At 41.0% G+C, this 13,744-nt stretch overlaps 1 protein-coding gene across 2 annotated transcripts in view; it reads left to right on the top strand.

The window, feature by feature from the left end:
- The window catches only part of Tpk1 (thiamin pyrophosphokinase 1), a 297,093-nt gene extending 288,222 nt beyond the window's left edge, over positions 1-8,871 (top strand). For both annotated transcript variants that reach the window (XM_032906648.1, XM_032906647.1), the window contains one exon: positions 8,787-8,871. In XM_032906648.1, the coding sequence (XP_032762539.1) occupies positions 8,787-8,806 (20 nt within the window). In that variant the 3' untranslated portion in view covers positions 8,807-8,871. The remainder of the gene's footprint in view (positions 1-8,786) is intronic.
- The last annotated feature ends 4,873 nt before the right edge of the window (positions 8,872-13,744 follow it).

A 13,744-nucleotide genomic window follows, 5' to 3' on the forward strand; every position in this document is an offset into this window, starting at 1 on the left:
CGAAAACAAACGGAAGAGGCGGCGCAGATCTACCTGGTCGCTGCCACCGTGGAGAGCCCGTGGGCAGAACCCAGAGCAAACTTGAGCCTCAGGGACCAAAGAGGAAAACACCGAGGCCATCTGGAACCCTGGTGCACGGAGGCTCCCCCGGAAGGGGCGGCGAGATCTTCCTGGGTGCCCACCTCGGAGAGCCCGTGGGCAGCACCCAGAGAACTTGAGCCTCGGGACCACAGGTAAGACCAACTTTTCTGCTGCAAGTGACCTGCCTGAGTGAACTCAAGACACAGGCCCACAGGAACAGCTGAAGACCTGTAGAGGGAAAAACTACACGCATCTAAAGCAGAACACTCTGTCCCCAATACTGGCAGAAAGAAAACAGTAAAACAGGTCTACAGCACTCCTGACACACAGGCTTATAGGACAGTCTAGCCACTGTCAGAAATAGCAGAACAAAGTAACACTAGAGATAATCTGATGGCGAGAGGCAAGCGCAGGGAACCCAAGCAACAGAAACCAAGACTACATGATCATCGGACCCAATTCTCCCACCAAAACAAACATGGAATATCCAAACACACCAGAAAAGCAAGATCTAGTTTCAAAATCATATTTGATCATGATGCTGGAGGACTTCAAGAAAGACGTGAAGAACTCCCTTAGAGAAACACAGGAAAACATTAATAAACAAGTAGAAGCCTACAGAGAGGAATCGCAAAAATCCCTGAAAGAATTCCAGGAAAACACAATCAAACAGTTGAAGGAATTAAAAATGGAAATAGAAGCAATCAAGAAAGAACACATGGAAATAACCCTGGATATAGAAAACCAAAAGAAGAGACAAGGAGCTGTAGATACAAGCTTCACCAACAGAATACAAAGAGATGGAAGAGAGAATCTCAGGAGCAGAAGATTCCATAGAAATCATTGACTCAACTGTCAAAGATAATGTAAAGCAAGAAAAAAGCTACTGGTCCAAAACATACAGGAAATCAGGACTCAATGAGAAAGATCAAACCTAAGGATAATAGGTATAGAAGAGAGTGAAGACTCCCAGCTCAAAGGACCAGTAAATATCTTCAACAAAATCAGAGAAGAAAACTTCCCAACCTAAAAAAAGATACCCATAGGCATACAAAAAGCCTACAGAACTCCAAATAGATTGGACCAGAAAAGAAACACCTCCGTCACATAATAGTCAAAACACCAAACGCACAAAATAAAGAAAAAGAATATTAAAAGCAGTAAGGAAAAAGGTCAAGTAACATATAAAAAGGCAGACCTATCAGAATCACACCAGACTTCTACTTCCAGAAACTATGAAGGCCAGAAGATCCTGGACTGATGTCATACAGACCCTAAGAGAACACAAATGCCAGCCCAGGCTACTGTATCCTGCAAAACTCTCAATTAACATAGATGGAGAAACCAAGATATTCCATGACAAAACCAAATTTACACAATATCTTTCTACAAATCCAGCACTACAAAGGATAATAAATGGTAAAGCCCAACATAAGGAGGCAAGCTATACCCAAGAAGAGGCAAGAAACTAATCGTCTTGGCAACAAAACAAAGAGAAGAAAAGCACACAAACACAACCTCACATCCAAATATGAATATAACAGGAAGCAATAATCACTATTCCTTAATATCTCTCAACATCAATGGCCTCAACTCCCCAATAAAAAGACATAGATTAACAAACTGGATACGCAACGAGGACCCTGCATTCTGCTGCCTACAGGAAACACACCTCAGAGACAGAGACAGACACTACCTCAGAGTGAAAGGCTGGGAAACAACTTTCCAAGCAAATGGTCAGAAGAAGCAAGCTGGAGTAGCCATTCTAATATCAAATAAAATCAATTTCCAACTAAAAGTCATCAAAAAAGATAAGGAAGGACACTTTATATTCATCAAAGGAAAAATCCACTAAGATGAACTCTCAATCCTAAATATCTATGCCCCAAATACAAAGGGCACCTACATAAATAAAAGAAACCTTACTAAAGCTCAAAACACATTGCACCTCACACAATAATAGTAGGAGATTTCAACACCCCACTCTCATCAATGGACAGATCATGGAAACAGAAATTAAACAGAGGCGTAGACAGACTAAGAGAAGTCATGAGCCAAATGGACTTAACGGATATTTATAGAACGTTCTACCCTAAAGCAAAAAGGATATACCTTCTTCTCAGCTCCTCATGGTACTTTCTCCAAAATTGACCATATAATTGGTCAAAAACAGGCCTCAACAGATACAGAAAGATAGAAATAATCCCATCGTGCTATCGGACCACCACGGCCCTAAAGCTGGTCTTCAATAACAATAAGGAAGAATGCCCACATATACATGGAAACTGAACAATGCTCTACTCAATGATAACCTGGTCAAGGAAGAAATAAAGAAAGAAATTAAAAAACTTTTAGAATTTAATGAAAATGAAGGTAAACATACCCAAACTTATGGGACACAATGAAAGCTGTGCTAAGAGGAAAACTCATAGCGCTGAGTGCCTGCAGAAAGAAACAGGAAAGAGCATATGTCAGCAGCTTGACAGCACACCTAAAAGCTCTAGAACAAAAAGAAGCAAATACACCCAGGAGGAGTAGAAGGCAGGAAATAATCAAACTCAGAGCTGAAATCAACCAAGTAGAAACAAAAAGGACCATAGAAAGAATCAACAGAACAAAAAGTTGGTTCTTTGAGAAAATCAACAAGATAGATAAACCCTTAGCCAGACTAACGAGAGGACACAGAGAATGTGTCCAAATTAACAAAATCAGAAATGAAAAGGGAGACATAACTACAGATTCAGAGGAAATTCAAAAATCATCAGATCTTACTATAAAAAGCCTATATTCAACAAAACTTGAAAATCTACAGGGAAATGGACAATTTCCTAGACAGATACCAGGTACCGAAGTTAAATCAGAACAGATAAACCAGTTAAACAACCCCATAACTCCTAAGGAAATAGAAGCAGTCATTAAAGGTCTCCCAACCAAAAAAGCCCAGGTCTAGATGGGTTCAGTGGAGAATTCTATCAGACCCTCATAGAAGTCCTCACACCAACACTGTGCAAACTATTCCACAAAATTGAAACAAATGGAGCACTACCGAATTCCTTCTATGAAGCCACAATTACTCTTATACCTAAACCACACAAAGACCCAACAAAGAAAGAGAACTTCAGACCAATTTCCCTTATGAACATTGACGCAAAAATTCTCAACAAAATTCTGGCAAACCGAATCCAAGAGCACATCAAAACAATCATCCACCATGATCAAGTAGGCTTCATCCCAGGCATGCAGGGATGGTTTAATATACGGAAAACCATCAACGTGATCCATTATATAAACAAACTGAAAGAACAAAACCACATGATCATTTCATTAGATGCTGAGAAAGCATTTGACAAAATTCAACACCCCTTCATGATAAAAGTCCTGGAAAGAATAGGAATACAAGGCCCATACCTAAACATAGTAAAAGCCATATACAGCAAACCAGTTGCTAACATTAAACTAAATGGAGAGAAACTTGAAGCAATCCCACTAAAATCAGGGACTAGACAAGGCTGCCCACTCTCTCCCTACTTATTCAATATAGTTCTTGAAGTTCTAGCCAGAGCAATCAGACAACAAAAGGAGATCAAGGGGATACAGATCGGAAAAGAAGAAGTCAAAATATAACTATTTGCAGATGATATGATAGTATATTTAAGTGATGCCAAAAAGTTCCACCAGAGAACTACTAAAGCTGATAAACAACTTCAGCAAAGTGGCTGGGTATAAAATTAACTCAAATAAATCAGTAGCCTTCCTCTACACAAAGAAAACAAGCCGAGAAAGAAATTAGGGAAAACGACACCCTTCATAATAGACCCAAATAATATAAAATACCTCGGTGTGACTTTAACCAAGCAAGTAAAAGATCTGTACAATAAGAACTTCAAGACACTGAAGAAAGAAATTGAAGAAGACCTCAGAAGGTGGAAAGATCTCCCATGCTCATGGATTGGCAGGATTAATATAGTAAAATGGCCATTTTACCAAAAAAGCGATCTACAGATTCAATGCAATCCCCATCAAAATACCAATCCAATTCTTCAAAGAGTTAGACAGAACAATTTGCAAATTCATCTGGAATAACAAAAAACCCAGGATAGCTAAAACTATCCTCAACAATAAAAAGGACTTCAGGGGAATCGCTATCCTGAACTCAAGCAGTATTACAGAGCAATAGTGATAAAAACTGCATGGTATTGGTACAGAGACAGACAGATAGACCAATGGAACAGAATTGAAGACCCAGAAATGAATCCACACACTTATGGTCACTTGATTTTTTGACAAAGGAGCCAAATCCATCCAATGGAAAAAAAGATAGCATTTTCAGCAAATGGTGCTGGTTCAACTGGAGGTCAACATGTAGAAGAATGCAGATCGATCCATGCTTATCACCCTGTACAAAGCTTAAGTCCAAGTGGATCAAGGACCTCCACATCAAACCAGACACACTCAAACTAATAGAAGAAAAACTAGGGAAGCATCTGGAACACATGGGCACTGGAAAAAATTTCCTGAACAAAACACCAATGGCTTATGCTCTAAGATCAAGAATCGACAAATGGGATCTCATAAAACTGCAAAAGCTTCTGTAAGGCAAAGGACACTGTGGTTAGGACAAAAGCGGCAACCAACAGATTGGGAAAAGATCTTTACCAATCCTACAACAGATAGAGGCCTTATATCCAAAATATACAAAGAACTCAAAAAGTTAGACCGCAGGGAGACAAATAACCCTATTAAAAAATGGGGTTCAGAGCTAAACAAAGAATTCACAGCTGAGGAATGCCGAATGGCTGAGAAACACCTAAAGAAATGTTCAACATCTTTAGTCATCAGGGAAATGCAAATCAAAACAACCCTGAGATTTCACCTCACACCAGTGAGAATGGCTAAGATCAAAAACTCAGGTGACAGCAAATGCTGGCGAGGATGTGGAGAAAGAGAACACTCCTCCATTGTTGGTGGGATTGCAGACTGGTACAACCATTCTGGGAAATCAGTCTGGAGGTTCCTCAGAAAATTGGACATTAAACTGCCTGAGGATCCAGCTATCCCTCTCTTGGGCATATACCCAAAAGATGCCCCAACATATAAAAAAGACACGTGCTCCACTATGTTCATCGCAGCCTTATTTATAATAGCCAGAAGCTGGAAAGAACCCAGATGCCCTTCAACAGAGGAATGGATACAGAAAATGTGGTATATCTACACAATGGAATATTACTCAGCTATCAAAAACAACGAGTTTATGAAATTTGTAGGCAAATGGTTGGAACTGGAAAATATCATCCTGAGTGAGCTAACCCAATCACAGAAAGACATACATGGTATGCACTCATTGATAAGTGGCTATTAGCCCAAATGCCTGAATTACCCTAGATGCCTAGAACAAATGAAACTCAAGACGGATGATCAAAATGTGAATGCTTCACTCCTTCTTTAAAAAGGGAACAAGAATACCCTTGGCAGGGAAGAGAGAGGCAAAGATTAAAACAGAGACTGAAGGAACATCCATTCAGAGCCTGCCCCACATGTGGCCCATATATATACAGCCACCCAATTAGACAAGATGGATGAAGCAAAGAAGTGCAGAAGTGTAGATCGCTCCTGAGAGACACAGCCAGAATACAGCAAATACAGAGGCGAATGCCAGCAGCAAACCTCTGAACTGAGAATAGGACCCCCGTTGAAGGAATCAGAGAAAGAACTGGAAGAGCTTGAAGGGGCTCGAGACCCCATATGTACAACAATGCCAAGCAACCAGAGCTTCCAGGGACTAAGCCACTAACTAAAGACTATACATGGACTGACCCTGGACTCAGACCTCATAGGTAGCAATGAATATCCTAGTAAGAGCACCAGTGGAAGGGGAAGCCCTGGGTCCTGCTAAGACTGAACCCCAGTGAACTAGACTGTCGGGGAGGGCAGCAATGGGGGGAGGGTGGGGAGGGAACACCCATAAGGAAGGGGGGAGGAAGGGATGTTTGCCCGAAACCGGAAAGGAATAACACTCAAATGTATATAAAATATTCAAGTTAATAAAAAAATAAATTAAAAAAAAAAAAAAAAAAGAAAATATGAGGACTGTCTGAGTTAGAGCTTCTATTGCTGTGATAAAACACCATGACCAAAAAGCAAGTTGGGAAGGAAAGGGTTTTTTTGTTTGTTTGTTTGTTTGCTTTTTGTGTTTTTTTGGCTTATACTTCCATGTTGCAGCTGATTATTGAAGAAAATCAGGACAAGAACTCAAATAAGGCCAGAACCTGGAGAGAGGAGCTGGTGCAGAGGCAATGGAGGGGTGCTGCTCACTGACTTGCTCCTAACGGCTTGCTCAGCCTGCTTTCTTATAGAACTCAGGACTACCAGCCCAGGCATGGAACCACCAGCCGCTGTGGGCTCCGCCTTCCTCCAGCAGTCACTGATTGAAAAATGCCTTACAGGCTTCCCCACAAGCCAGTCTTATGAAGGCATTTTCTTAGTTGATGTTTCCTCCTCTTAGATGATTTTAGCTTTCGTCAAGTTGACATAAAATTATCCAGCATAAGGACACAAAATTGAGTGGATCTGGAAGGACATGAGGGAGGAAGATAAATATGGTCAAAATGCAATGCATGAAATTCTTAAATAATTAATAAAATTTAAAAATATATAGAACAGTCAAAGTTGTTTCTAAACATTAAAAGAACCAGATGTAGAAACTGTGAAGAAAGAAAAGCAACCAACAGAAGTAAAAACATAGCTGGGGAGATATACCTGGAGTAACCATGCTAACAGTTTTGCATAAGGATACAGTTTCTGTGATTAACAGAAAAGAAAGGGAGAGACAGAGACGGAAGGAGGAGGGAAGGAAGAGAGGAAGGAAAGAAAGAGAGAAAGAGAGAATATCCATAAACTACAGTTCTGGGATTAGAACTCAATTAGAAGCTCAGTGAATTTGTGCCTTTGATGGTTTGAAGGAGCAGCATGTGATTACCCAGACAATACCATTACTGTAGAATGTTCTGCTCTCTTTTCCCCCAGTGTACGTGATGTGGCCAAGACAGCACATGCATTGTTCGTTTAGATGAAACATGACCAGGGCAGCGATGCGCATTCGATAATGCTAGAGTGTCACAATCACCCTGATGCGTCTGTGTGAAACTGATTTTGAACTGTTAGTTGGTGGTAGTTTCTGCAGGCTATGATTAGATAAATGGATGCAAATGGTAATTGTAACTGATGAATGATTGATAACCGTCTTCTGTGCTTCACTCTGCACCCTTGGAAACAGCCGGGGCCAGCCAGAAATGGAGCCACTAAGACATGAGTTAGGATCAGTTTAAAAGTGGAATGCCTACTCAGTTTCTTAGAGTGACTTCTTGGATGGGGTGAGAGCAGCATGCTCTAAGAACAGACAACTGCTCTGACTTCTTCTTTCCTAGGTTGGAGGTTTTTTGTTTGTTGATTTGATTTGGTTTGGTTTTTTTTTTTTCACTTTTTGTGTCAGAAAATTGGTAAATAAAGCTTAAAACAAGCAAACAAACATACAACAGAAAAATCCTGTAGCATGATTGTTGGTCTCAAACCAGGGGCAAGTGGCTGAAGTGTCTATTAACATATCAAAGCAATCTCTGGCCACCAGCATCTCTCAGTTCCCTACCTGCTACCAGCCTCCTCCTAGCTGGCATATTCTGCCCCTACCCTAAACTTCTCCTGCCCAGGGACTGGGCTGGGCTTGCCCATATCCCAGCTGCTCTTATTCCCCCTATATAATGAAACCATTTTGCCTACCCCAGTCCTTTTTGGCCTGTTGGGCTTCTTGCCCTCTTGGCTCTGCTCCTGATTCTCCTCTCTTCCTCTTCCCTCTCTCCTGCCCCCGTCCTCACATGGCCTACCTACTCGGTCTGCTGGCAAGGTCAAGTCTGAACTTTTCCAGATACCTCTTCCTCTTAGGCTCTCACAGGTCTATAGTAAGCTTTCTCCATCCTTTAGGAGTAGTCGTGTCTCCTTTTCCTTTTCTTTCTTTTCATTCACTGGTGAATTAAAGAAGCTAGACAAATAGTACTTCAGGACCGATAACTGCTGGCTCAAGAAAGAGGACCTCTGAGGGGAAGCTACCAACTGTTGTCTGTGGAGCCTTGCCTTTGAGCAAAGACTCATATTTGAAAACTACAGTAGTATATATTTCCTATAAAGTTTATAGCCGATGCACTGGGTTGTCCAACGCACTGCAATTAATATGGTTTCTAGGTATCTCTATAAAGTTATACATGTATACATGTGGGTTTAGGCATCATGTAGTTCGGTTCTGTAAATTGACTGTTTGAATATCTGATTAAAATACATAAATAACAGGGGCTGGAGAGGTGGCTCATTAGTAAGAACAATCACTGTTCACAGAGGACATGTGCTTGTTTCCCACACCCACAGGGCAGCTCAGAGCCAGCTGTGACTCCCATTGCAGGCGATCCAGTGCCTTCTTCTGACCCTTGTAGATACTTAATGTACATGGTATATAGACATACATACAGGAAAAACACTCATCCACAAAGTATTTTTTTATTTAACAACATAAGGAATGTATATGTTCGACTGGAAAACAAACTGAAGCATGAAAAGGACATTTTTCTTAAGCTTCTGACGTGCGGGTGGTGCGACAGAAGTTTCCTGGCCAGTATCTGAGACTGCCATTTCCTGTTGTTCCCGCTGTTCCTACTTTGCAGGTCACCTGAGAGGAACATAATGAAATATGACGAAGATCTCAGAGGGTTGAGAAACTGACTTGTGTGTGCTGCGGCTGTCCTGCTGCTCAGAAGAAGAGCGTGGGAAGAGGCAGTGAGGCAGAGCAGATCAGGGCCTGGAGTGAGGACTTCCGATATAGTTACGCCTCCCTCCATAGTTACATTACTCCACATCACGGTCTCCATTGCACTATGAAGAGTCCGGTGGGATCTCTTTAGGCCAGCAAAATAAAGCAACCAAATCACAAAAAAGAAAAGAAAAGAAGCCACCCAGAAAGAAATTAAACACAAACATTTAGAACTGGAAGAAATAATATTTAAAGTACAGAAATATATAATTAAATAAAAGATAACATATTCATAGTACTTACTACGTTACATGGGTGGGCAGCATTGCAAATAATCACAGATCGAATGGCAAAAACTTAAGAGATGAATAAGATAGTTACTATTTACAAAAGTTTTGTTATATTTTTATTGGTTTAAAGACAGCAATTTTTAAATGTTTTTGTTTAGTTTATGTGTTTGGTTTTAGAATAAATCCAAGTATTCCTTAATAAGTAAGGAAGTAGGGAATGCATGCCCAAAAGGTTGTGAGCAAAGATCTTATCAGCCTGGACAGAACACCCTTCCTGTCTCCTGAGCTCAGCAGTACAGTACTTATATTTGATTTCATTGTATTCCTGAAATTTTTTGGATCTGAGTATCATGCTTCTACCATAAGTGGCATGCTTGAGGTCAGTAACAGGGCTTTATCATGAATTCTTTTTATTTTCATCATGTTTTATTCTGTGACAATTTCATGCATTTGTATAATGAGTTTTGGTGGTTTTTCACTTTCCACCAGCTTCTCTCACCCCCACTGTAAGGTTCTATGTAGGAGCTATAGGTCAACAGTGACAATCGTAAAATGTCTAGCCAAGAGCTACGCAAGGCATTCTAAACCAGACTGCACATAAGTAGTTTGCTGCTGTTCTTTTTAGAATAGATGCTACAGTTGTATGGATTCAACTCTTTAGATTAGGAACTTCAGCAAGCCACGTAATAAGTAGTTTGACTGAACTTACATTAAACTAAAACTTTGGTTTCCAGTGAAATGCTATATGTACAGTACCTTTTTTTATTTTTTAATTCTTTAAACTACTTTTAAAGTCCAGTCATTTTCCCCCTCTTGGTCCGTCCTCTGACTGTTCCACATCCCATATCTCATCATCCAAAAGGATGTTCCCACCCTGCAACCCTCCACCCCCACCCCATCAGACCTACTCACTGCCTGGGGCCTCTACTCTCTTGAAGGTTAAGTGCATCCTCTCTCACTGAGTCAAGACCCAGGAGTCCTCTGCTGTATATGTGTTGGGGACCTCATCTCAGCTGATATTTGTTGCCTGGTTGGTGGCCCAGTGTCTGAGAGATCTTGAGGGATCCAGGTTAGTTGAGACTGCTGGTCTTCCTATGAGGTCACTCTCCTCCTCAGCTTCTTCCAGCTTCTTTCCCTAATTCAACCACAGAGGTTCCCAGCTTCTTTCCATCGCTTGGGTGTATCTGCATCTGACTCTTTCAGCTGCTTGATGGGCCCTCTTGGATGGCAGTCAGTCATGCTAGGCTCCTGTTAGTAAGCATACCATAGTATCAGTGATAGGGTCCTCCCCTTGAGCTGGACCCCACTTTGGGCCTGTCCCTGGACCTCCTTTCTCTCGGGCTCTTCTCCACTTTTGACCCTGCAGTTTGTTCAGACAGGAACAATTCTGGGTCAGAGTTTTTGACTGTGGGATGGCAACCCCATCCCTCCACATAATGTCCTGTCTTTCTACTGGAGGCGGACTCCACAAGTTCCCTCTCCCCACTGTTGGACATTTCATCTAAGGTGCCTCCCTTTGAGTCCTGAGAGTCTCTCACCTCCCAAGCCTCTGGTATTCACATTTATGTGCTAGTACATGGTCACTAGAGAAAATTTGAGATGGCCAGAAAAATGAGGGAAATTCTGTATTCAGAATTACAATATAATGTAGTCATTATGTAATTTCCATGTATTTCCCCTCATGCTTCTAATGTGTATAACAATGCTGTGTACACATTAACCTGTTGTCTTTGAGTGGACCTAAGGGTGATATAACCATATGCTGGTAGGTGGTGCTCACGATGTGTGGTCCTTGAGTGGAGTATGAGCACACATGTTGATTTCTCTTGGACAGTTAGATGCTTTTTTTTGTTATGAATAACGGTGTGACCAGCACATACATGCAATGTGTTTTATCTCTGCATGCGGCTTTTTTTTTAAAGATAAATGCTTAGAAGAGAAACTACTGAGCCAGAGATAATGAATTCTGCAGATGGGATTTTTACCATTTAATTAGAAAATAAGAACAGAGACAAAAAGACAATGGATAGGCAATATCCTGGCCCCTAGGCTCCTGTAACACGCTTTAAGTCTCTTTTCATTACACATGTAATTACTTCCTCGAAGATGCCTTCCCTGGGAGCATAGCCACCAGAATTCATTCCATGGAAGTAGGCCCAGAAGAGCAGTAGCTCTGATTCAGGACAGGTTTCTTTCACAAAGGAATATGCACCGGACTCCGCCAGTGGTGAGTTGAGTTTAGAAGACTGACTCCTCCCTCACTGTGGCTCCTCAGTTCCTTCATGTCCTCTGCTCCGGGGCAACAGCTAGAAGTACTTCCCTTCAGTACCCTAGGGACAGCTGAGATGGGTACCCATGTCAGCTGTGTGTCTAAAGGAATTCCCTCTAAGGAACTAACAACCTTTGCACACGTCTTTATCTAGAACTTTCTCTGATAGATTTGCCTCCCTGCAAACAAAGTTATTTTCCTACTAGTCACATCTTTCATTGTTCTACCTGGGCCATTTATGTCCAAATCCACCCTTTTAAATTCATGGTTTTTCACACAAAGGATAAGACGAAATTGATCCATTCGAAATAACAGACCCAATAAACCAAATGGGCATTTTAAATCAACCATTCATTACTTAGAGAGTGAATCTTTGTCAGAAGCCAGTTCAGGCATTCTAAATAGCTTGTGTGCCCCTCCCTTATCATCTGAATATAAGAAGACAGTAGTTACAAGTCTCTTCTTCCTTCCAAGATGCGCGGGTTCATCAGAATGTGAGAGCTATAAGGCAGACTGAACTGGCCTCCGTGTCCACATATGTATCCAGGTCCTCTGAGCCTGTGTGTGGCAAGGTCGAGTCCATCCTGGGAAGATGAATAAAGATTCTGGGGCTGCTCTGACTCTCTCCTCTCAGCTGTCCACTCACCTGCACGGATCCCTTGCCTGAGCCCCATGCTGCTCAGTTCCTTTAAAAAAAATATTTGAAAGCTTTTCCAGTAAAATTGACAGCCTAATCAGGGTCCAGAAATAACGAGCAACTCTATATTCTCCTCTGCTTGTCATTGATAAAGACATTTAAAAGGAGAGTAAGGAAATTGTAGACTTCCCTGTTTTATGTTTTACTCAGCTGCCACCAATGACTTTTCTATTTCTCACAGTATTGGGATTTTGTTTTTAACTTTGTTTTGTCCTATTATTGTAATTTCTTTATACAGAATTATATATGGCTTCACTTATATAACCACTTCAGAAAACAACAGCACTAGTTTGGTCTTTTGTCAACAAATTAGCACATCATCCTGAGAACTATTTAAAATGATCATCACTAAACCCAGTCCCATGACCTTTCAGAGTTCACTCTCCACACAGAAAGACGAGGGCTAGAACCTCTACGTTGTTCCTCTTTCATATATCCATTCATATTTTCTACTGGACTGTCTGGAACCCACGAACCGCCCAATAATGACACAGACTGTTGTTATTTGTGAAGCCTAGGCCTTACAGCTTAAACCTGTTTCCAACTAGCTTGTTTAGCTTAAATTTACCCATTTATTCTAATCTATCTTCTGCCGCGTGGCTTGTTACCTCTCCTCAGTGCTGCATCTGTTTCCTCCTCTGAGTCTGGCTGGCAAATCTCCTGCTATTTCCCAGAGTTCCTTTCTCTGCCGTTCTGTCTTACCTATCTTCTCTTGCTTTGTGATTGGCCATTCGGTTCTTTATTGACCAATCAGAATGTGATGGAGAAGATGCTTACAGAATACCTGGAGATGACGATACTTCATAAAAATAAGAATACCGGGGACCTGTACTCCACTCTGACAGTACAGAAACCAGTATTTGAATAATACAATCGACTACTACCATTACCATTATCCCAACAACCTCCCCCCTTTTCTCTTCCAAACACATTTGCATAGTTATCCCCTGTATTGCTGGGATTTTTAACCCGTTGCTGACTGTTTTGTCTTCTGGAATACTAAATTATATCACTATATGAGTTGGATTCTAAGCACACCTGCCTGTGAAAATATATAGCTCTTTTCTACTTTAGTAATAATTTCAAACAACTTACTTGCATTTCCTTGTCATACCACATTCTGGCTATGGGCAGGAAGACAGCAACAGACACCAGTTGTTCCACCAGGGAAAAAAATAAAAAGTATATAGGCAAACATGCCATAGGAATAAAGGTGTAGTGACTTTAGCCTTGTTCTTTGAAAGATGCTTTAACGATTTTGAAATATGACTTTCAACAAATATTTCAAAAACTATCATAATGTAAGCAAATAAAAAATGTCTTTGGAAAGGAGGATAGTAAGAACTGCAGATGAAAGATGAAGGGGTTGAAAGTCTAACACTGGATGCATTTCTTTTTCCCCCACTGTCTGTTTTTGTTTAAATGTTAAATGGCTTTGAATTATTCCTTTATTGCAGTTTGCAGCCATCACATTGATCTAAGAAAAGCAAATGGGGCAGTTAAAATCCCATTCCAAATTGGAACAACCTCTGGATTGACTGGTAGTAATGTCAAGATGGCTGAAGAGGAAGGGACTGTGTTCATTTCGTATTGACGAAATGTGTTTATCCAATTAG

Source organism: Rattus rattus, chromosome 6, assembly GCF_011064425.1.
Source record: "Rattus rattus isolate New Zealand chromosome 6, Rrattus_CSIRO_v1, whole genome shotgun sequence".
Taxonomy (NCBI): Eukaryota; Metazoa; Chordata; class Mammalia; order Rodentia; family Muridae; genus Rattus; species Rattus rattus.